The sequence below is a fragment of the Vollenhovia emeryi genome, unplaced genomic scaffold, assembly GCF_000949405.1.
Source record: "Vollenhovia emeryi isolate VEMERY1.0 unplaced genomic scaffold, V.emery_V1.0 DF939247.1, whole genome shotgun sequence".
In the NCBI taxonomy this organism is placed as follows: domain Eukaryota; kingdom Metazoa; phylum Arthropoda; class Insecta; order Hymenoptera; family Formicidae; genus Vollenhovia; species Vollenhovia emeryi.
Genome location: NW_011967119.1, coordinates 254,190 through 277,807, shown reverse-complemented (window position 1 = coordinate 277,807; position 23,618 = coordinate 254,190). Strand labels below are relative to the sequence as shown.

At 40.0% G+C, this 23,618-nt stretch overlaps 2 protein-coding genes and 2 non-coding genes across 6 annotated transcripts in view; 3 read left to right on the top strand and 1 right to left on the bottom strand.

Annotated features, from left to right (window-relative positions):
• Positions 1-23,618, top strand: part of LOC105559968 — a 427,615-nt gene that overhangs the window by 171,297 nt on the left and 232,700 nt on the right. The window lies entirely within an intron of this gene.
• On the bottom strand, positions 552-623 carry Trnae-uuc. The gene has a single exon. It is a non-coding gene; the product is annotated as a tRNA-Glu (tRNA).
• Positions 961-1,033, top strand: Trnar-acg. The gene has a single exon. It is a non-coding gene; the product is annotated as a tRNA-Arg (tRNA).
• Positions 6,862-9,473, top strand: LOC105559955 (facilitated trehalose transporter Tret1-2 homolog). The gene has a single exon (XM_012008633.1). It carries the CDS (start codon positions 7,881-7,883, stop codon positions 9,396-9,398), a length of 1,518 nt encoding a protein of 505 aa, XP_011864023.1. The 5' UTR covers positions 6,862-7,880; the 3' UTR covers positions 9,399-9,473.

Below are 23,618 nucleotides of genomic sequence, written 5' to 3'. Positions count from 1 at the left end.
AATTTTTTTATTTCGTTCCGCATCTTATATGTCCTTTTTCCTTATTGTACCGCGGCTACGTGCGCGACTTATCAAACCAAAAAAAAAGTTTGACCAACGGTGGTCACGGTGCCCTGAACTTCGGAAGAAGTACGTGCTTGTGGTGGCGCAAAAAGCAGTGCACGAAGGGAAGAAAGAATTTGAGTTTCGGCTGAATACGGAGCAAGTTTCGGAACGACCCAGAACTCTAATTGAGTAACTTTTTCCAGTTCGACGCGGCTTGTTTGGCGAGGCGTTAATGGGACCGTTTTGGGACAGTCTTGGAGAATAGTAGACGTGGCTTTTGTAATAGAAGAAAGTTTTTTCGTTGAGAAAAGCAATAGTCGTATTTGCTCTTCTTCGTTTCGCAAGTGTGATGATATCTATTGATCGTGTACAGAATCTTATCCGCACTCGTATGTTGAATAAGACATTAATCGCAAAATGTTTTTGCAGAATTTACAAATATGTAATATCCATGCGTATTTTATTACGAAATTTTGTTTGGTATAAAATTTTGAGAAAAAAAAACATTCCGGTACCGGGAATCGAACCCGAGCCTCCTGGGTGAAAGCCAGGTATCCTAGCCACTAGACCATACCGGATTGTTGAAGACGCGTCTTACAAACGTACCTAAGACATTAATATACAGCTAGAAATAATCTAAATTAAATTTTCTAAATTGAATTCTCTGACGTTTCTTTTGCTTATGTATAAGTTGCAATATTATGCAGATATAATAACTAAACATTGTTTTAGTCTCAGCCATGTTATCTCTCGAAGTTATCACATACTCGGCAGGATATATTCCAAAAATATTATTTTCTATGTGAAAAGAAACTTTCAAAGTACTTGATTTGATATAATAAATGCTTTAATTAGTTGAATTATATTTATTTAGGTAGAACAGAAAACTATGTACGTAGTACATGGAGCTTCAATGGTCCTGTGGCGCAACGGATAACGCGTCTGACTACGGATCAGAAGATTCCAGGTTCGAATCCTGGCAGGATCGGTTTATTTTTTTTTACACAATTTAGTATTAAAAATTGAAATGATTACTATAGGAAATTCACGTGTGATTTGAAAAATATATTTTACATTTTGTTAATTAAGTAGTTCGTGTTCTCATAATTTTAGTCTGAATAATACTTACAAATTTATATACTTATGAACTTATATCATCACGTCAATATCATGTGCTAAATATGTGAAGAATTAAATGTGATTTGTCATTTTATTTTTTTATCAACTAAACCATTTTCTGTAAATTGCAAACTTAATATTATACATTTGAAAAAATTTAATGAATTAAAAAAGAAACTATTATATTCAATGTATTGAAGAATAATAAAATTAAGAAATATAAAACATTAATAATTTTTGATTTGTAATACTTTTTTTGCAATAATTGCGAAAAAATTGTAATAATATTTGTTCTTATAGAAGCTTTAATGCAATTACACATTATTGCCTCAAAATTCTTGAAACAGATTTGTATCACATTATTTGATAACATCAGATTTTTCTTATAATCGGCTTTTAAATTTGACGCATACATAAATTAAGTAAATAATAGATATGTATGCATACATATCCATAAAAGCTGATATTGACTCGATGCTTCTTGTCCTGGTTTATTCCTTATAACTCACTCTCGAACCCATCAATACATATTTTGCAGAGCAAACAATATCGAAAGAAAAAGCTTATTAAATTGACAATGATATTGGATGGGAAGTAGTTTCGCGCCGTGTACAATAAAGCATCAAGAGTTACATTTTGATTTTTTTCTGTTACAGGTAAGAATCATTTGGTCGAAAAGTTTATGTATTGAGGTTGGTAAGTAAAAATTATGATTTTCACATTGCTTTTCATTCACTACCTAAATTTTTTGTGGTGTATGATAGGTGTATCAAGAAACACTGTAATGTTCTAGTAATGTTTTGTGCTAAGTTCACTCGTAAGTGAATGAAGCTTGTATGGAAGAGTGACGAGACGACCAGAACTATATATACTTGAATCGCAGCATTTTTAAGCAAGAGGCACGGTTATATGCCATATTATATTACACTGTGTGTTGATATTGTCACTGATTAATTATTTGACTTCTTTTTACGATATTTAAACTTTGTTTGTTGAAGTACTTGGCACCGCAAATCGCTGCAAACGGATTTGTAATGTAAAGATACCTCTAAACTACTGAAGAAAACGGTTGATTAGAATATCGACGCGTAGTTAGAATCTTTCAACGAGATTTGATATTAAAAGATGAACATTTCCTTTATCTGATATAAAAGTAAAGCACGAAATAGAAAGCAAAAACATATGTTTCTTGAAATTTACTGATTTGAAACTGAATGTCAAGAAATTACTTATATTATATTAATATATTGATCGAAACCAAGAATTTTACATAGCGAGCGCATCAGGAGAAAAAGAGAAATCGCCGAAATGTTTTTTATCAAGAAGACCGATAACACGTTAAATTTACAAACAGACACCGAAAACTTAAATGTAATATACGACTGTGTAATCAAAACTGTATGGTTCGCAATATCACCTTGTATTGTTTCTAAGGCATGACTAACAAATTAGTTCGAGCCCAGCAACCACAGTGCTCACACGTATGCGTATATTTTATAATTCGACTCTGTCTTATTCGACGACTCGATGGCCGACTTAGGTGCGTTGTTTAACTTTTAGCGGTTTTACTTATTAACTCACATTATTTCATAATTACGTTGTTTGAAAAGGACCAAAAAATAGGATTGAAACGTTGTGTAATAAACTAATAAAATAACTAGCCAGTTGGATTGACTATAAGTTTCCCGTCTCAATTTTTATATTATATTGCTTATTCAAAAAAGGGAAAATATGTAACACATTTACATTCCGGATTTGCTTCTGGATTTAACAATCCGTTCTTTTCTATTTTATCCTATTGTGTATAATTGCATACTGTATATAATTTTCTAATTCAAATTGTGTTTTATAAAAATACATGAATATTGGAGCACATATAAGAGATACACAATAGCATATCTGTATTGTACAAAGCATCAGATCGATCTCCTTATTAAAAACAAATTTTTTTGTACTATGCAAACGCACATTTGTTTTCGCAAATCTTCACACTATTTTGCGTTGCAAGTCCTTTATTGTAAAAAAAAGTTTTGCTCATATCCTGAGAAGTCTCCACGAACGATGCAATGGAGCTACTCATAAAACAATCATTTCGCCATCCGCTAGCACGACTCGTATGTGGGACATCAGTAATATATTGGATATTATTGCAAAGAGAGGGACGCGTTATGAATCCGCTGTGAGAAGCATGAGAAATTGGTAGTCCGATCGATGAACAATAGCCGATCATTTTCCAAGGCTATTTAAATTAATCCGCAATTTTTTGAAAAATTTCAGTAAGTCGGTTTTTAGATAATGCAAAATGTGCAAAATAAATCGCAAAAACTAAACGACTTGCCACGTTGAGCGATATTTTTTTTTGCATCAATCGGCTATGTTAAACCGTATTTATGTACGTGGAGTACATTGTATTAATGTATTTCGTGTATATAAATGTTGATTTCCCCGCGGAGGAAAAAGGATTAACTTTTCATTTTATTTATGAACGAATTCTAGCCATAGCTGCCCAAATGTAATTTTTGCGCCAAATATACTGCGAAACGTTAAAAATATTGTACAGTTTTATGACGTTGCGCATGCATTTTTAATTAAATACGTTCAGCACGTGCGAATCGCCTATTTATAAAACGGTTCCAAATTGCGTTGTCAAGTAATAAAAATTTTATAACATTTTAATTATTCGTTTCCAGAAGTTTACGACCTAATGACTTGTGCATTCTAAACAATTTTCTGACTCGATTTTGCAATTACACGCCCGACTTATGACAGTTGTGCATTTTCATTTCCATTACATTTCGTGTTACATTTCTTTATATTTTTCAATCGATTAACCAGTTTTCGCAGATTTCCTCGTCGCATGGTTACTATAAAAAAAAGGAGTATTCAAGCGAGAACTTACAAAGAACACGACGTTTGGCCGTCGAAAAGGGTCTGAAAGCCCGTTTTTCGATCATCCCTCGGTATCCCCAAGTTAGTATACTCGTTTTCGCGACCTCCGTCATTTGCTCCCTTCCTGCCGCCTCTCTCGCATGGAAACTTTCCTCTTGGTCGTTCCAACAGAAGTAGCCTTTTTTCTTCACCTGAAACCCTCCCGAACAAATGCATCCCACGCGAGTTGTTTTTTCTCTGCTCCGGAACGCATCAATCTCCCTGCGCGAGCTGGCCTATCCACGTTCGACGGCGGCGAAGCGGCTTTCTCAAAGCTTTTAGTCATCAGGTGCGCTAGACTGACAGAGTATTTTGGAACAGACAGATGTTCTGCTACTAATAAATATATTAGCGTTAAGTAAACACATTTGTTTCCTAAGGTAAACATTCAAATTCGATAAAAGCCATTTTCTTTTAATTAATAGTACAAATAGTCACGGGACGAATTAAGGATCAAATATATTATATTAATTATTTTTTTCTCGTACTTTTAAGGTGGAATTTTGTGTTCATGCGAATTAAAAAGAACTCTATAACTTTCATATTATTATGCACTTCATAGTATCACCATTATGGTATAATGAGTAAACATTCAAATTCGACAAAAGCTATTTTCATCTAATTAATAGTACAATAGTCACGAGACGAATTAAGGATCAGATATATTATATTTATTATTTTTTCTTGTATTTTTACGGTGAAATTTTGTGTTTATGCGAATTAAAAAGAACTCTATAACTTTCATATTATTATGTACTTCATAGTATCATCATTATGGTATAATGAGCACACTGTACGCAAATAATAGCAGGAAACATTTCACAGAGGTTTCATCGTTACGAAAGGACATACTTTCGAAGCCTCCTTGCATCATTTCTCAAGAGCTTGTCAACATTCATCCACGATGTCCCTGGCCTTCCTGGTACTCGAAATGCACTCTCATAAGAGCATCCACCGTTAAATAAGTCTCTCTCTCTCTCTCTCTCTCTCTCTCTCTCTCTCTCTCTCTCTCTTTCTCATGTACACGAGGCCGAGAAGAGACGACGAGTGAAACTTATATTAAACCTTAGAATTACCCGAGGTCTTACAGAAATTTCTCCCGAGATTGCGCTTATAAATTTTCCGCCAAATTTCGGCGCTTTTACGAAGGAGAAGCTTTCGTAAACATTGTATCCATGCAGAAATTATGCTGACGATATTGCATCGTCCCTCAGCTGCCCTGTTCATTTTATAGAAACGTTTAAATATATATGTATATCTCAAGATACTGGAGTGACGTTTTCGAGGTTGAATTTACGTGACGTGTGATCAAATTTATGTTGCATATAATATTAATTTGGCATTGACTCTCGCCGTCATCATTGCCAGCTGTTATGCTCTTCTTTCGCGAAACTGCATTCTGACTTTTATTTTTTTCTCGAGTTCATCAAAATGCACCCACAAGCTCCTTGTTCTTCGTGGATCTCGACGGGTACTCTCGTAAAAGCGTTCGCCCTTAAACAAGTCCTCCCTTTAATGTCGAAGTGCAGGCTCGCGGGATAACGAGACTTTTGAGAGTCCTCGACATTAAAAGGCGTATCTCGTACGCGACGTGAGCCGAAGTAGATGAACAGCAGGCACATTGCGACAGAATATTTACCGTATATCAGAGTTAGAAATCCGGTAATAGAATTGGCGGAAATTTGCCAGGTTCACTATTTGCCCGTCCGATCTCTTGATTTCTATTGGTTTACTGATTGCCCCCGCGTTGCGAGAATTTTAACTATCGACCGGTCCTGAAATACGCACGCGAAACTTACGGGTAAAGTCTCAAACGAGGCCGATAGGAGGAAGATTTCTTTCCTTCACTTTCGGGAAAATTAGATCACTTGCAGAAGTAATCTCTTTAGATCTTTTTTTTTCGGCACGGATCTTAACAAGTTAAAGACGAAAACATGTCGAAAGTATATAAAAGGACGCTTCTAAAATATAAGAGACGTTTTTCCTCTTCTGCGCGAGTTTTTTTTACGCACCTTTATTGCACGATTCCTGCAAAGGGTATAAATATGCAGTTTCTACGGATAAGAATTATTCGAAATTAATGGCGGAAATTAGCAGCGAAAACGGTGCAAAAGCGTTTAATTACACCCGAAACACCAAAAACGTGTTAAATATCTCTCGCTTGGTATTACTGCTTGCCTCTCTCGCGGAGTCGTTAGTTTTTAATCGTCGGAACAAGCACACGATGCATTGTGGCACATCGATGTGTACGACCCTCATCCTCGTACGCGGACGCGCGTATCCTCGCTCGCGAAAGATAAATAACGCGAAAATCGCATTTGGCAGCAGTCCAAAATACGAAACACTCCGTCGCTCGATGAGGGGTGCGTATTAAATTCACGGCTCTCAAATTCCCGCGGCCGCCACCCCGGATCATTTAAATCCCTTTTCAGCTAGTTAAAATACCACGCGTATTCCATGGCGCTGCGGGAAAATTATTTTGCACAAGCGCGAAGGGAGATGTATGGAGATTTCAGTTTCATTTTCATGCGAGGGCGTATGCGCGCGTCACGCATGTGGTACGTCTAATTTCCTACAGAACGGCGGACCTTAATTATTTCAACGCGAGACACCCGAATTTGCCGTGTGAGAAGGATGTAGGGTTGGATTTCTGTACCGCACGGACCTCGGCACTTTTTTAATCGCTAGGTGACAAGGACATGGAAAATGGTAAAATTGCACATTTAGCGGATGAGCAAAAATACATTTTCCCTCCGTTCTTTATTTATAAAGTTCAAGTTTATTATTATTGTTTCATTACGTACGATGTGATGATTAGTTTACGCTTGTCTCGCAGATTGTTTTGACATTGCAATATTTTCCGGATAAATTTTTAAAGTAACGCTGTGGCAACTTCTATATCACAATACATCTTGCTTATCGTACTCTTCTTTTCCACCATTTTTATATTAATGTTGCTGAGAATATACTGGCGGGGCACTATCTGAGTAGCTTCGAGCGTTAAAACCTTTGAAAAGGATCTCAATGGTATTCAAATCATTTCAAAGGAGATTACATCTTGTTAGTTTGTAAAAGGATGCAACATCATATGACTGACACACGGCGGTATTACGTGAAATTTTCCCTCTTCAGAGAAAACAACCGTGAAATTGAAGTTTATATTTCATACCGTTCTTCCTTGTGAGAGCAAAAAGGATTCAGCGACCTTCGTAGCCAGATAATTAAATGACTTCCTTCTAATAACAAACCATTATTTTAATCTCAACGCATTGGACACAATTGCAATTTTCTAGCAGTCATCGGTGAAACTGCACGAATTATCCCTTTATCGATATTCTGTTATTTCAGTTGTGTGTAAAACCTAGTCCGCTTCCGCGGCTAGCAAAGTGACTAGATAAAGACGAAGGGAGAAAAAGCAACTGGCAAAACAACTTTACATAATCACAGATCACGAGACACTGTAGTATCTCGCGCCAAGAGTAAGCGCAGTTAGAACCGCGAGCGCTAGTATCGCTTTACGTAAATACTTGTTTGGAGAGCGATCTATTTTTACTTAGTTCTAATACGTTTATCTCAGCTGCGTTGTCGATCAACGCCAGCTAATCTCGTAGCGGCATTCTCGATTGAACGTTCGTAGTGTGTGCATTTCATATTTAAACTTAGAAAAATTTATTTGAAAGCGATAGCGGACGAAACTGTATCTTGGCCTAGATAAGTGTGCAAACAGCGTAGATAAGTGAACAGTTGCGTCATTTTTTACCACGACCTAAATAGTTATTGGTGCCATAATGAAGATTAATAATTACGACGGGCCAGATACCAAATTCAGGTTGTATCTCAGGCAACTGCTAACAGCTCTGGGACCGTTAATGGGAGTCTCCGTGTCCGGCATGTCAAACGGTTACAGCGCGATTCTTCTCCCGCAGCTGAAGACACTCTCGACCAACGACAGTGGGTCTTTATTCGAATCTGCGGGCGCGGATCACTTCGGGGTGCTCAGCATCGGCCAGGAGTCGTGGATCGCGGCAGCTGTGATTCTACCAGTAGCTCCGGGATGTTGGACCGGTGGTTTCATGGCGGGGAAACTCGGCAGAAGGACAGCGTTGTTACTACTATTTCCTGCCTATCTTATCGGCTGGTTGATTATCGGCCTGGCCGACAGCATGGAGGTTTTGATAGCGGGCAGACTCCTCACTGGGTACTGCGCCGGACTCTTGGCGCCCATATATCCGATCTACGTGGGCGAAACGAGCGATCCTCTGTTACGTGGCGTTCTGCTGGGGGCAGTCAGCCTGACCCTCTCGGTCGGTATATTAGCGTGTCACGCGATGGGAACCTGGCTACATTGGCGAACCACCGCGTACATTTGTGGCGTGTTACCCGTAATCTGTTGGATCGTCTGCATCTATTCGCAAGAGAGTCCATTGTGGCTACTCGGTAAAGGCAAGATCGAGGAGGCGAGGCGCTCCTGGATATTCCTGCGTGGCGAAGAGTCGCTCGAGGAATTCTCCCAGCTGGAAATCGACAAGCTCGCGGAGGAGTCAAGAAAGAAGATCGAGAAACGGTCGTTGCTGCGTTCGTTCAGGAGTACGTGGTCCTCGCGACACTTCCTGAGGCCTCTCGGCGTCGTCGGTCTGTACTTTTTCGTCATGCAATTCTCGGGGACTAACGTGATGACTTTCTACTGTGTCGAGATGCTGGCGGACGTCTCGGGCCCGGCGTATGCGTATCTGATAACGCTGGTCGTCGACACGATTCGCCTGACGTTCTCCGTTCTCGTGTGCGTTCTTCTGAAAACATGCCGCAGGCGCACCATGACGTTTATATCCGGCTTCGGCGCAGCTATCACCATGCTATCTTTAAGCGCGTGTTTGACATTTGACTTTGGAAGACCATGGAGCCCCATGATTCTACTTATTACTTACGTCGGTCTGCTGCCATTGGGACTGATGCCTTTACCCTGGATGCTTTGCGGTGAACTGTTCCCGAGAAAACACCGTGCGCTTGGTTCCGGATTAACGTCCGGCTTCGGTTTTATGTGCTACTTCGTGGTGATCAAGACGATGCCGCTTATGATGGAATTTGTAAAGCCCGAGGGTACGTTCGCCGTTTACGGTTCCGTGGCATTGCTCGGGACTAGTGTTTTGTACTTCGTACTTCCTGAAACCAAAAATAAAACCTTGCACGAGATTCAGACGTCTTTCGACAAAAAGTCTCACCCCGAAAGAGTGGACGTGCCATTCCACGAGTGCGTCTCTTCTGAGAAAAGCAACGAATTAGATGAGAAAACACCACTCGACGAATGATGATCATTTAAGGGGTCATTCCACTTTGACGGCCCAAAAACTATGCTTATTTTTAACAATTTTTTTAACAGTGAATACACCATACAACGAAGTAAATCTTTTTGGGATTTATTAGGGCACTCTTAAATAACACAAAAAATTTTTTATCATAATTTAAACAATTGTTTAATTAAGCGTTTTCTACACCGTTCGAATGGCGTGTCAAAAAAAATGCGAGTCTGCTGCGTTGATGACTTTTATTCGAGGGGGAAACCACTGACCAAAATCTTGCACACCAATGCCCACTAATGGGCATTACTTAATCTTATTACCTTATGTTATCTTATTTATCTTGTTTTATCTTATTTTATCTTATTTTATCTATATAATGCCCCAGCAAGGCCTAATGCCCAAATTAATGCCCAAAAATGCCTAGCAATGCCTAGTAATGCCCAATAATGCCACAAATCTGTACTCCACAATGCCCTCAGCGGTTTCCCCCCTCGCTTTTATCATTCAGGCTTACCTGAAACAAAAACCAAAAAGATACTTAATCTATACGAGTGTTCCGAACCTCAATTACGAACTTTTATTTAAAAATAACAAAGTGGTGCCAGTTTGAAAAAGGTTTTGTAAAGTACCTTTTATCTAAGAGCGCCCTAATAAATCCCAAAAAGATTTACTTCATTGTATGGTGTATTTACTGTGAAAAAAAATTGTTAAAGATAAGCGTAGTTTTTGGGCCGTGGAATGACCCCTTAATGAATCGAGATTACAGAATATATTATAATATTTTTATAAGTATGTGAATGTATTGTGATAATTCGTGTATTTATGTATGGCGCGAATAGAATTCGTAGATTTTATCTTTTAGTACAGAATTGCTGTTTCTTCGGCCACATCCTTAGAAAAAGCGTGCTACATTAGCATGATATTAAAGTAGGCGCATCTGTGCCACGCATTATGTCTCCTTTTTCTATCGCGTTGGACAAAAATTGGGCCATTCATAAATTAAAACTTTCCGCAAATTCGGTTGCTCGCACCAGCGCGCACTGAGTGGATACTAAGGCTTGTTTATAGTTAATTGTTATATTTAACTTCATCTTAAATACACGTTCACAAAGTATTTAGCCAAAAAATGATCTATACAGATGCTGTGCAGATCGTTTTACCGGCTGGGAAATATTTCAAGAGATATGTAAGACGATCCTTTAACGTAGGAGTCGACTGTAAACAAGCCTTAGTGTGCACTCAGTGTGCAAGCAACCGAACTCGCTGTTAAACGTTAAGATTACTGAATTTCAGCTTCCGGCAATGGTGCACTTGATTGTCATATGACTGCACTACCGCAAGCAATTTCGCATTGCCGTAAGTGACGTGCGCGACGCATTCTTCGGCCGGATATATTTCGGTCGTGCTGTAAAATTAACCGATGCGTCGTAATAACGACTCTGCGGCGAGTCGGACGGAGCGGCGAGAGCAATAGAAATTTAACTGCAAGCCTTGCCGGCATGACGGACCGTAAAATTGCGTTCTCACGTGATTATTGCTCGGACCACTTACCGCAGCTGATGGAAATTACGGTTCGTCCCGGCGGTTCGCGTGACGTTTTGCGGGCCGCGCAATGACTTAGGCGCGTACGCAAGTGAAATATGATGGCAGTGCTGTCGGGGTTATTAAAATGCGAGGAATCCTGATTCATTGCCCTTCGTCGAGATTTCAACGCGATGAAGATAAAGTTTGTTTCCGGTTTCTGGAAATGATAGATACATTTGATACCGTGCGCGTAACACGTGCGCGTAGATATTAGTTTCTCAATTGGAATGGCGCGATTTCAATTTTTATTTTAGTATAAATTTTAGCTCTCATTGTTTTTGGCGTCGCACGAAATCGCTAAGCTTATTCTACAATGGACGCAAAACGCGGACGCTAAGCCGCAACGTAAGAAATCGACTAATCACAGTTGAATACGAGAAGAATGATCGACTGTCATTGGCCGATTTCTTCATTGTAAAAAAAGTATGTATATAATAGCGGAAATATATAAATTTATGTACTTTTATAAATAAAATTTTGTTTACTCTTTGTTGTGTAAATACTTGTTTATACTTAATAAAAAATTACAAAAAATTGAAAAATTTATTATATAAGGTAATAATTTTACCTGCACCGTGTAAATTTACTGACGTATGTAAATATACACCTTTAATAGATGGCCCCAATATTACCCACTATAATAATTGTAATTTTATATGTAATTTTTTTACAGTGTTGCCTTGCGGCTTAGCGTCTTGCGTCCATTGTAGAATAAGCTTTATACACTGAAACCAGTTTTTCACTATCGCAGCTAATCATGGTTTGCTAAAAATATTTTTCCGCCACAACTATAAATTTCTAAACCACAGCGAACAGTTTGCTGTCGCACCTAATACAACAGGCACAGTAGCAAAATGTTCAGCCATCGCAACTAAAATATTCGCTGTCCATATTTTACAACTGAAATTCAGTTGCTGCATGCAGTTTTTAGCTACGGTAGCTACATTTTCCTTTCCGCGTAGTCGCCAATCGAGTTACGAAGTAAGATGATTCGGTGAATTCGTCCTTATCATTGTGTTGAACTAACTTTTCGTTGCCTTTGTTGTTTTACAATAATTCGTAGACCATTCTTTCCATCGGTACGATTTCAATCTCGAAGCACCAAAGGTAAGCGCAATAAAGAATCACGCTAAACTCCGACGGTTTTTCTCTTTTTAATTTCTCCAATCCTAACTCATTGCCCTCCTTTCTTCAACCATACTCTTACTTGGCTCGCTTCGCGTTGATTATCGCAAGCACGCAAAGCGGTCGTTACGTTATCCTTGCTTCTCTTTACTACAGCCATTTTCGATCAGTACTCTTCTTTACGAAACTCAATTCCCGGCGAAATATTGGTCGGGAATTTTGCGACGGCCAAATGTCAGCGCATTCTTTTCTTTGTTTTCTATTGTAGTTTTATATACTAATCGAGGGGAAAACCGTTGACCAAAATCTTGTACGCCAATGCCCACTAATGCCCAGCGGGCATTATTTTATCTTATTATCTTATTTTATTTTATTTATCTCGTTTTATCTTATTTTATCTTTATAATGCCCCAGCAAGGCCTAATGTCCAAACTAAGGCCCAAAAATGCCCCAAGAATGTCTAGTAGTGCCTAGAAATGCCCAGTAATGCCGCAAATCTGTACACCACAATGCCATCAGCGGTTTCCCCCTCGGTACTAATTAAAAAATTTAATTTCGTGTATATATAATGTATATATATATGCAATTCAATTTTTTAAATTAGAACACACACACTCTCTCTCTCTCTCTCTCTCTCTCTCTCTCTCTCTCTCTCTCTCTCTCTCTCTCTCTTTCTCTCTCGTGTACTCATACATATCTTCAAGTATTTATGGATATTGAAGACGAGCACATTTCTGAACGGAAGAAGAAATCTGACAATGTGAAAGATTTCGCGATCGACAGTGACTGGGAATGAAAAGTCGGCGATATCAAACGTGATTTATGACGATAAGGACAATCTCGGCCCAATTTCCCACGCGCGACGTGCCTGAACTGCATATAATCTTCATGAATGCGTAATGACCCGTCGTGCGTCCTCTCCCGTGGCCCATTCAGGAAGGTCTCGTGTAATGGAGGGGAATAAAAACTAGGTGGTCCCTACGCGATAGCGCCGCGCCAATGGCGCTTTTTGCGTCGACGATGAAGCACTTCAGACTTCTCTTCGATCTGCCGCCCTGAGGAGCTTAACGGTGGAAAATGCAGCCGAGCGAGAATGTTTAGCACTTTCGATTCGAGACGACATTTGTACTGATTCAGGTCGAGCATCTGTATAGCCATCATTTCATAGACGTATACCGTGATTCAAATGCAAAAGATATTGGCTATTGAAAACTGCTTTGTTGTTTTATTGAAGCACTTGGCAGTTTCAACGTGTTCGATGCGAATGACAGAAAACTCATTAGGTAGCGTATTGTAAAATTGATAGAATTTGTGTTTGAAAAAGTGAAAGTGTTGAATCGGAGGAGAAAATAAAATATCGTGGATTAGGGGAAACGTTTGTCTATTTATTCTATCGTTTTCGATACCAAACATCAAATATTGTGTTTGCAAATAGAGAGGCAGATATAATAATATAAAAACATGTGTTAACCGACGTAACGAAAAGTGATTTTTTTTTCTATTTTTCAGCGGCAGTTCGGAAAAAAAATGTAAAAACCCGAACGAACATTTGCTGTGTTTCGAATATTCGTGCACGCTAATAACTTGGGAGATAATGCGAAGGTCTTGCGTAAACCGATGTGGTCGCAAAAGTGCAATGAGACGACTCGGTACCACATCCACCAGTAAAATAAAAATGTAACACCACAATTCAACGGACGCGCGTCGCGTGGGTTTTATATACTCCATAAACATTCCTCCGTGGTCATCATCGTCCGCCGTTCTGTGTTCGCGGTCGAGAAATGACGTCTTGTTCGACGCGCGCATTTGCCGCGACACGAAGCGATTAGACGGCGATTAACTTTCGCACCTCGGCCAAACGCCATTGCTGGTACGGGGGGGGGCGTAGATCGCCATGGTTTCGAAAAATTTAGGTGGCTTCTGTCTCGCTCGACGCAATAAAGCGCAACTCCATTTGCATTAAATTTTTCAAATGCCGCTGTAAGCGGCACTTTTTATCGCGACGTCGCGGCACAGTCGCATCGCTTAAAGCGTAACCGCTGTTTATGCGTGTTTTTTTCCAAGGGGCGCACGCTTTGTCCGGTTTAATAAATCGTATTTGCGACCATTTGTAGCGCAATCCCTGTAATCGCGGGCTTCTTTTTGACATATGTTTCGCGCGGGGCTAATAAATTGCGATTACATGTGCCGCCGTACGGTGGTTCCCCGCCCACAGCGCTATCTTTTGTGTACATGATTTTACAATCGTAAAATTCATCGTCCCGTCCAATCTGTCAATATGAGCCATTTGTCCTTTCATTTTTTTTTTTTACAAAATCATTCGCTGTTCACGAGACGTTTTTACCAGACGTTGAAATTCAAGGGGAAGCATTTCAGTCGCGCATCGACAGTTGTCACTTCCGGTAAGGAATTCAAACTCTCCGACGTCATTAGAAAATTCATACGAGCTGGGGCGGGGGGGGGGGGACAAAAGGTTGATTAAATCCGGATTCCCAGCAGGGGGTTCGCGACTCTCTAACAAAATTGAAGGAGCGATCTCCAGCCGCTGCGAGTAATCGCGGAACGAGGTGGTCTCTCTGCGAAAGAAAAAGAAGATGGAACTTTATCAAGTCCTAGGAATCCACTGACAGCGCGGCGGGAAAAGAAAGTAATGGAAGGGTACCGGTTCGCACTTTGGAGCTAAGGAGCGGGAGATAAAGGTTGACCGGTTTATCTTCGAAACAGAAAGGACGTTATCCTGCATCGAGAGAGAAGGAGAGAAAGTTTTTGTTTTAAATTAAATTAAATCTTTATCGTCTGCCGTCTTTTGTTATTCTGCGTGACGTTTCTTTGCGCCCCACAGCTTTCGCGATTATCTTCATTGGCAATCAGAACATACTTCGAAATGAATTCTTTTCTACATTTGCTTATTTCCCCGCGACTGTCACGTATGTTTCATCTCCAATTCGATGGGGTTTTGGAAACGATCCATTCAATATTCCGACGGAATCGCCTCGGGAGTATGAAGCAACATATTTTTAAATATTTTTAAATACAAAAGTGAAATATAGATATTACATTGAAATGGAGATTAAAAGCGTAAGCGAAGCGGAAGAAATAACAGATCTTTTACTGAAACAAGAAAACCAAACTCGACGATTTATCCTGACGTTGCTCAACGACGAGATCAACTCTACTTTCGGCCGCTAACGAAAATGTCGTTCCTCGCATCAGTTCTGCTTAAGAGCCTGGCAGGATGATAAAAACGAACTGGATTTTCCGAGACCTCTTTTCCTCCTTGCTCTCTTCTCCGCTCCCGTGCGGCGCCTGCGGTGGCAATAATTTGCAATTTTTGTGAAACGTATACGAAGCCGGGGGTAACGTCGGAATCGACTTTAGGAACAACACTCTGAAAGTTTCGTGGACCGTGATGATGCTGTTTGCCATAAAGTCGCAAGTTAACCGGCAGGTAACAAAGTTGCCAGTGTTCTAAATATGACGGCAAAGTGGTGCAACTTTGTTGTATTGTTTTCTTTTAATTACGCTGTTAACTATTCCGTGGCATTTATAACAATAACTTAACGTACCGTTAATGTCATGAGAATTCATTGTTAACTAAACATCGATTATTCTTCTGTTTGGAAATGTGTTCTGAGAAAGCCCGGGACAGGAAATGAAGTATTGCTTTATATTCTCTAGAATATTCGTAATTCAATTATAAGGTCAAAAGTGTAAAAAAATATACCTTTAATAAAATGAAACACTTGTGAACAAAGAGAGAAGAAAATTGTTATTTGATGAGAAATAAAATACGCAAATATGTTGCACGTTGCTGAGAAAGTTGTTATCAATTTGGTATTGGTTGGAAATATGAATTGTACTACGTGATGTAATCGGTTCTTCGCAAAATTCAAGCGCCGTCGCTTTCCAAGAATTAGAAATAACGATCTCGGTGCTCTTTTCAGCGTCACGTGCCTCGTGAAATTTTAAGTCCAATGCTCGAATGGAAAACGTCCGCCTTTACGGGCCGAAATCACGCGAACAAAAGTCCATCATCGACCGTAGAATCGTCGCGGAGAAAGCCCGGGACAGGAAATGATGTTCGCCTGCGATCGCTTGAAACTTCATGAAATTCTATTTCGAAGTTGGAACTACATTCGGTCCTGAGCCTCGGCTTTGCATAAAATGATAGCATCTATATCGCTAGGGATATCACGTTCCTCCAACATTTGATGACGTTTGATTATGAAATGATCAGATATTGCTTTGTTTGTGAGTTTTGTTGACAATTCCCTCGAATGCTTAATACGTTTAAAAATTTCCTCGATCCGATCATCTCATTCGTTATTCGGATGATATAAACACGATTTTGCTAGTTCGCGATACTTTGTACTCTATCGCACTTACGACATACTTGAAGTGATATAAAAAACAGATTTTACAAGTCTAAATAAGTAAGTTGCAATATTTTTTACTGAACATAAAGAATACTCAAGGGGGTAACCACTTCATGTAATCGTGGGACAGTGTCTCCGAAATCATTATGAAATCCCCGTGTAATCGTTTTGTCTCAATTTTCAACTTTCTTCACTTGTCAGACAATAAACATTGAACATTTTCTCAGCTTGTTTTTATGTTCCAAACAAATTCACTTCTTTTAGTGAATATCCAAATATAGATCATAGTTTACACCTACAAGCGCGTATTCTTTTCAAAATAAGACTGAAGTAGTTGCTATTAGAACAACAGCGAGTTGAAACGTTGATACATCTTTGCGTGCAAATTTGGAACAGTAAACAGTAAATACAAATACAAAATTATTTTTCGTTAAGATCTCTGTTAGACTGGTGGGAAAAGTGGGAAGCAAGGAAACACGTGACCGAATACTACAATCTTATCTGAAATTACCTGTACAATAAATACTTCTTAGTAAAATAAGAAAAATATATTTTGAGTAAATCCAAAAGCTCTTTGAGGTTTAACAACGTTACATATTTCTAAACGTGCATATAAGAAAATTATTTGCAGTTAGATGAGATTATTTGTAATCAGATAAAATCGTATGAAATTAAATGAATTCGTGTAATCGGGACAACATTTTAGCTAGTGCCCCCCCTCCCCCTAGAGAATACTAATATCTTATAAGTCGTGCAAATTAAAATTATTAATTTCATAGAAAACGAGTGATTTTTTGTGCAGTGTGAACATAGTCATAATTAATCCTTATTCGACCTATGGGCGGGTGCAGAAAAATTGACAGATTTCAGGAGTTCATTTTAATATATTAACTTGTGTAGCGAGCAACACACGGGGGGCAGTGTGGTTGATATTTTGTAATGTATCTTCCTCGCGTGCACATCTCCTCCAGCAAGCGCAGGCATGAACTTCCTTCAGATCGTTAATGAGAAATTAAATGTTGCAAAAGAGTGAGAGATAAGGGGAGAAAATGTAAATGGGGCGCACGACGAGAAAATCATATGAAATAATTTGTGGTCTTCTTCGTTGTTGATTTATCCCGCGCGAAAATAGGAAAAGACCGTGCATAGATAAGCTCCTTAAAAAAAAGAAAGCGTTCTGAATGCGACTTGAACTCACGAGAATTTATCGGTGATATATTTTCGCACCGTTCCAAAACCGTGTGATCGCTGGCGGGTTTTTGCAGCGACGGAAAACAGAGAGTTTTAGCTCGCGACGCTGCAGATAACCGAGCTGTGGCCAGACGAGGCTGGAATCTGGAGCATAAACCGCGTACGTGTATCTACGTCCGGTACCTTAAGGCGCTTTCCCGCGATGTTTTACGAGCAGTCGTGTGTCATTGCTACCGTCGCCCGGACAGTCTTTCCCTCACATAACGTACGTACCACGTAACAATGTTTCACGATCGTGTTTCGTAGCGTCTTCGGTTTACCGAGAAGGCGATGTATCAAGGAGGAACCTGGGGTTCAACTAAACGACGACTTAAACCACCGAGAGGCTTATTCGCTCCGTTATCCGTCACGCGAGTCAGGTGAAAAGTAGAGGAAAGTGCCCTATTATGAGATATCCTCCTAATATGAGATAGCGGGAGTTTCTGCTAAATTAATGGACAACATTTGTTGGTTCCGTCATGAATTTATTGCCCTTGGAGTGAAATCTGTTTAGTGGAAAATGCATTGTTAGATCGTGTAATCGTCGCGAAGAGAGAGTTGCGATTGAATTTGGATGTTGAAGACCTACCTTATGTTAGAAGCCTATCTCGTAACGGAGGACTTTCCTCTATTATGCAACCTCTACACTCTTAAGCGTGCACCGCCGAAAATTGGAGGTACACGTGAAAATAAAAAGTAATTATGAGGTACATAAAAATCCACCAAAATTGGAGGGAAGATAGTACCGCGAAATTAGGAGACGGTACCTCGAACGGTACCTCCAACTGATCGTCATATATTCATTATTTCCTCATATATCTTGTACCTCGTGCTAATATACCGGGAAAAATATCGTCCCTCCTATTTTGGTGGATTTTTACGTACCTCATAATTACGTGTACTTTCTATTTTAACGTGTACCTCGAATCTGGCGGTACTACGCGACGCCAGATTAAGAGTGTAACGTTACTTTCATTTTATATTCGTAGATTCTTGAATTATTAAGCGAGACATGAATACGTTATAACTGTTATTTGAACGGCGTCAAAATTAGGGGTGGCTACGTATGACGGCCGTATTCTTTCGTAAATCCTGTCAAATGCACTCTACGTTGGATAACACGCTGATCGGGTTTGCTTAAGGGGAAAAGTGGATTTCGAAACGGCAGTAGGTGACATCGAGGGTGGCAAGAGGCGCGTTATTCTTCTCGGCATGCAGATCAGGCACGTACCAGGAAGCATTGTGCTCAGCTTTATCTTCGCCGAGGAGGGTTTGGTCCTGAATATAAGATTCTCTAATACATTTTTATCGCAGATGAAGCGACCAGTATACATACGATACCCGCGCGCATCGTGCTTTCTTTTCAGCCAAACATTTTGTCGTGATTTACACTGAGAAGGTCGATCGCGTGGAGCTGCGTGTAGTCTTGACGATCAACACCGTTTACGAGATACCGTAAGCCACTTTTTGATAAGGAATCAGAAAATGTTCAGCCCGTCTATTGAAACGTATTAAAAATATTTCGCCCCTGTACACAATATACGTTTGTTGGTCTTCATCAGGAAGAAATAATGATTTTCTAAATTCATTTGATTACGCGAATATTTGCGAACGAAATTTACCCCCGTATTTATCATTAATGCTACTTACGCGTTGCGCAACATTTTTTCATGCATTTAATTTTTATTTGTGAATATAAAATAACGCCAATTTTATCGCTAATACCTTTTTCTCGTTACGCAAAATTTTTCATACATTCAATTTTTATTTGTGAATATTAAATAACGCCAAATTTATCTTGCCAATCGCCTGCTCTGTGTGTCACAAGTTATACTGATTGGACAGATCGAATAATTAGACGCTCGCGATTTACATAAAATTAATTGAAAATAGCATCAGTGATTTTTATTGACCGTATCTGGCAATTTTTATAATACCGAAAATTTATTGCGGAAAATATTACCTCAGCCAGGGTTTGAACCTGGATCTCCCTTCTCTCTAGGCAGGCGTCTCAACCAATTCGACCACCGAGGCTGTTATATTATCTATATATACATATATAATATAATATCGAGGCATATATATATAAATAAAAATCACCGATGCTGTTAATTATTGCTGGCGACTTTTAAGAATATTCTTACTAGTTGAATAATTGAAAATGGTTACGGAACGTAAGTGTTGCATAAAGTGCTGCGGTGTTTCCGATTCATTAGGCGTTATTCTTCTCTGATTACTGCTAATTATCAACGATGAAATCCGAGCGGTTGAACCAGATCAGTAAAGCAAGGGAAATCGTCTAAGAAGTGGCGAGACGGAGATAGCCACGGGAAATTACAGCGGCGTGTTCCTAGTTGAATATCAATGTCCTCGGAAGTATAGGAGCACCGTTCACTCGCAATTGCAGTAATCTTCTGGTAATTGCCTCCGCAACCGTATCCAGATATAGCTACCGTCAGAACGAACCCTCGAATCCCTCCTCGAGACTCGCAAAGGATCTCCCTCTTTCCCGTCGATTCTGAAGTCTGAAACGTTTGTTAAATTTTCTTAAGTTCTCATTTCGTTAGATTTATTTTCGGGATCTTGAGACGCGTGTATACATAGCGCTCGTTTAATTGAACTTTCGACCGCAGTGGTAATTACTTTCCCTGGATTTCTTGCGCATCTTGCAATAGAATTTGATAAATACCTACTTAGTAAGGTTCGAGCGAATGATTTCTCCAAGAAACTTCGCATCAGATTTGAACAATAAATATTCTTGAAACGGAACGTAAGGATTTTCAACCCTCGTCTAAATCGCGGAAATCGTGTCGACGTCACTGAAAGTCGTTGTCCGACCTGGCATGTGCATGGAAACTCGGATCTACACGAGACGTATCCAGACGAGGAGGAACCGTGGTGGAAAACTCTCAGACCAACTCTCATTGTTAGTCGACGAACGTGCACGCGCAAAGAAGCACGAGGAGCCAAGACATGAGAGCGGCGCGAGTTAATTCCCATAGCTGTTCAATGGATAATCTTAATGGTAATATAAAACGAATGTATCCTTTCTACTTTTCTTTATATATAATGAAATATATATTTTTCCGTGGGGGTGAGTCGAAACGTCGTATCGAATGAAACATTTAACTAATTATTTGCATATTTGCCAGTTGGATCAACAAGACGTTTTATTTCTATTTCATTCATCACTGGTGACTTTAAATCTACTCCTCTACTGGTTTCTATGAAAACTCTGAAACTTTCTTGACATAACAAATGAGATATTGAAGTCACGCATTATTGCAAGAGGAGAAAGTGGATAGTTTTAAGGATTTATACACGTCTCTTGTGCCAGGATTTTTGAATAACAGTTTCGCACAGAGAAATTCACACAGCGAGAGATTGGGTCTCCAAATGTCGCGATGTCCAAAAATGAGAAATGAAAATGATACACGGGGAAAAAGGAAGTACAAACGGCACACGATGCTATCTCGGTACGTCGGACAAATTGGCAAGCTATTATTTTACCATATACAAAGCAGCAATACCGCGGGAAAGCGATATACTCGAAATTCAAAGCGATATCGCGATACCGTGTCCCGATATCGCGTGCATCGGCACGCCACTCGGAAGTTTCATTCCGCGATTAAAATCAACGCGATAGCGGAGCACGCGGTTCTTCTTACCACCGTCTGCTCGATGGGGAGGCTGTCCCTCTCTCCCTTCGGCGAGCCCTTCTAGACAATGGGGTTATGAATAATCGCCGGACAATTCTCTTTACTATCTCTAGCACTAGCGTATTCACAAGCGATATCCACCGATAAATCACGCGAACGAGAGTCGCAGCCTCTTCGTACGCCGCCTTCGCACAAAAGCGCCGCGGAAGTACAAGCGATCGGGGCGATGTCTCCTGCAGGTCTATTTCGTAACGTCCCGCATTACATCTCCGCTGACTTGATTTGCGTTACCCCGTAATGCACTTCTCTCGGAGATTGTGTTTTGTAAGTTACGTTCGCCCTTCGTGCATCGTGTGCTCTTTAGAGACGTCTTTGGAAATATAACGTCGAGAGGTAAAAAGTCGACGACTCACGTAAAGGAAAGAGAGCAGTCTTGAGCTAACCTTTCAATTAAAGGCCCTTTATATCCGCAATACGGATATAATACTGTGCGGATCGCAGAAAGAATCGTGTTCCTCTTTTTTTTTTCTTTATAATCCCTCGCTTTCGGAAAGAAGTTGGAGAACGTATTAACGACGCCACTCTCGCCTCTGCTTGTACCAGCAAATGGGAATGAAACTACCGCGTTATCGTACACGTGCCGATGACTACGCTACTCGTGCTGGCGGGCGAGCGGACGCATGCCTGACCTGTCCGGGTTGGCTTTACGAGGCGGCTTTGTCGTGCCGAAGATAATCCGGGTATTGTCGGCCTGTTGGTGTCCGCGGTGCTGGACTGCGCCGGCATCATTGTCGTGCGTTGCCTTTGTGCTCAACCGGCGATTTTAAGCCGGTTATGACGCCGTGCTTGCCGTCTCGCTGACGCGTGGAGAATACCGCCGATTCCGCGTGCACACGATCGCGCACACGTACAAGGCAGTGCATTCGACGTCGTGAAAAGACCACTGTGATTGTGCGACTCAATTATCCCGCGACCGGACGTTTCCGAAGTGGCCTTTTTTTTAGATCGTGACGTTTGTAACAAATTATTGAAAGAAGATCTTATGTGGCCGGGCGAATCTCAGTGGGAAAAATTTGTCGCGTTTGCAATTCACTCTAAAATGCCCCGAGTCGAGTGTTTTGGGCCTCAGTTATTCTATTCCTATATTGGGAGTCGTTTTAAAACCCCAATTTAAGGCCCAGATGAGTAACAAACTTGTGTTTAACGTCATTCTAACCCTCAAAGAGAATGTAACAAAATATTTCACCCTCTTTGAAACTTCTTAGGCAGAGGAGGACCTACCGAACCTCTGTTGATTACACTCGCATTGACCTCTCTATTGCTAAAAGGGAATTAGCGACTCCTTTTAGGCCTATCTGAGGTCCAAAATTCAATATGTTCTCTTCGACACAAAGACCTTAGTTCGACTTCATTTCTTCCAATACAAGAATTATACGAGGCTATTCTGAGGCCAAAATATTCGACTCGGGAGGTCTGTTAAATCAAATCGAATTTATTATTGCCGTGAAGATTGATTCTCTCGCTTGGCTCACTTTGTGCGAGATAGCAGCAGTGAGGCGATTGAATTTTGATAGCTGTCAGAGAGATAGCATGTCAAATAGGTTGTTCTTGAGAGAACTAAGGAAGTTAACGAGCTCTATTGTAGTATAAGACCAAAAACATCGATTACGTAATTAAATAACAATTATCGAAAATACTGTAACAAGTGTATCGAGTTGCGCCGCTGAGTGATTTTTCAGAGTTCTTTTTCGAGAGTTGTGGTATACATGCAGTTCTTAGGCATTTTTCAAAGAGTCTTGGACTTCGGCAATGTTCTTCATCATCTTTTAAAAGATTAATATCTTCAGAGTGGATCGTTCTTTAAAACAACGTGAGACGCTGGCCGAAATATTGGAGCTTCAGCCTTTCTAAAACAGTTCTGAATAAAAGGCGCCCGCGCTTTGAAATCTCTATTTGTAGTTATTTAAATATTTAAAGGGTAATGAAACTTTTATCGAGATTTATCATAAAAGGGTTTTGCCATGTAATCGTGTAAAGCAAAATACAATTATTGCTAACAATTGTTGAATTGATATCGAACTTTTTGTTCCAATTATTCGCGTTAATCTCCGTTTTATTTTACATTTTCTTTTTATTTTGTTTGCCACGTTTATTTCCCGCCTGTTAATTGCGCGAGTAAATGAACGAGAAAAAAATGTAGTCGCGTACCCACGTGACTTCTGATAGCCGGAAGCCGTACAGTGATCGGTCATGAA

Bases quoted from the DNA above. Each gene is read 5' to 3' on its own strand.
- LOC105559955 (XM_012008633.1), top strand. From the start codon at position 7,881: ATGAAGATTAATAATTACGACGGGCCAGATACCAAATTCAGGTTGTAT.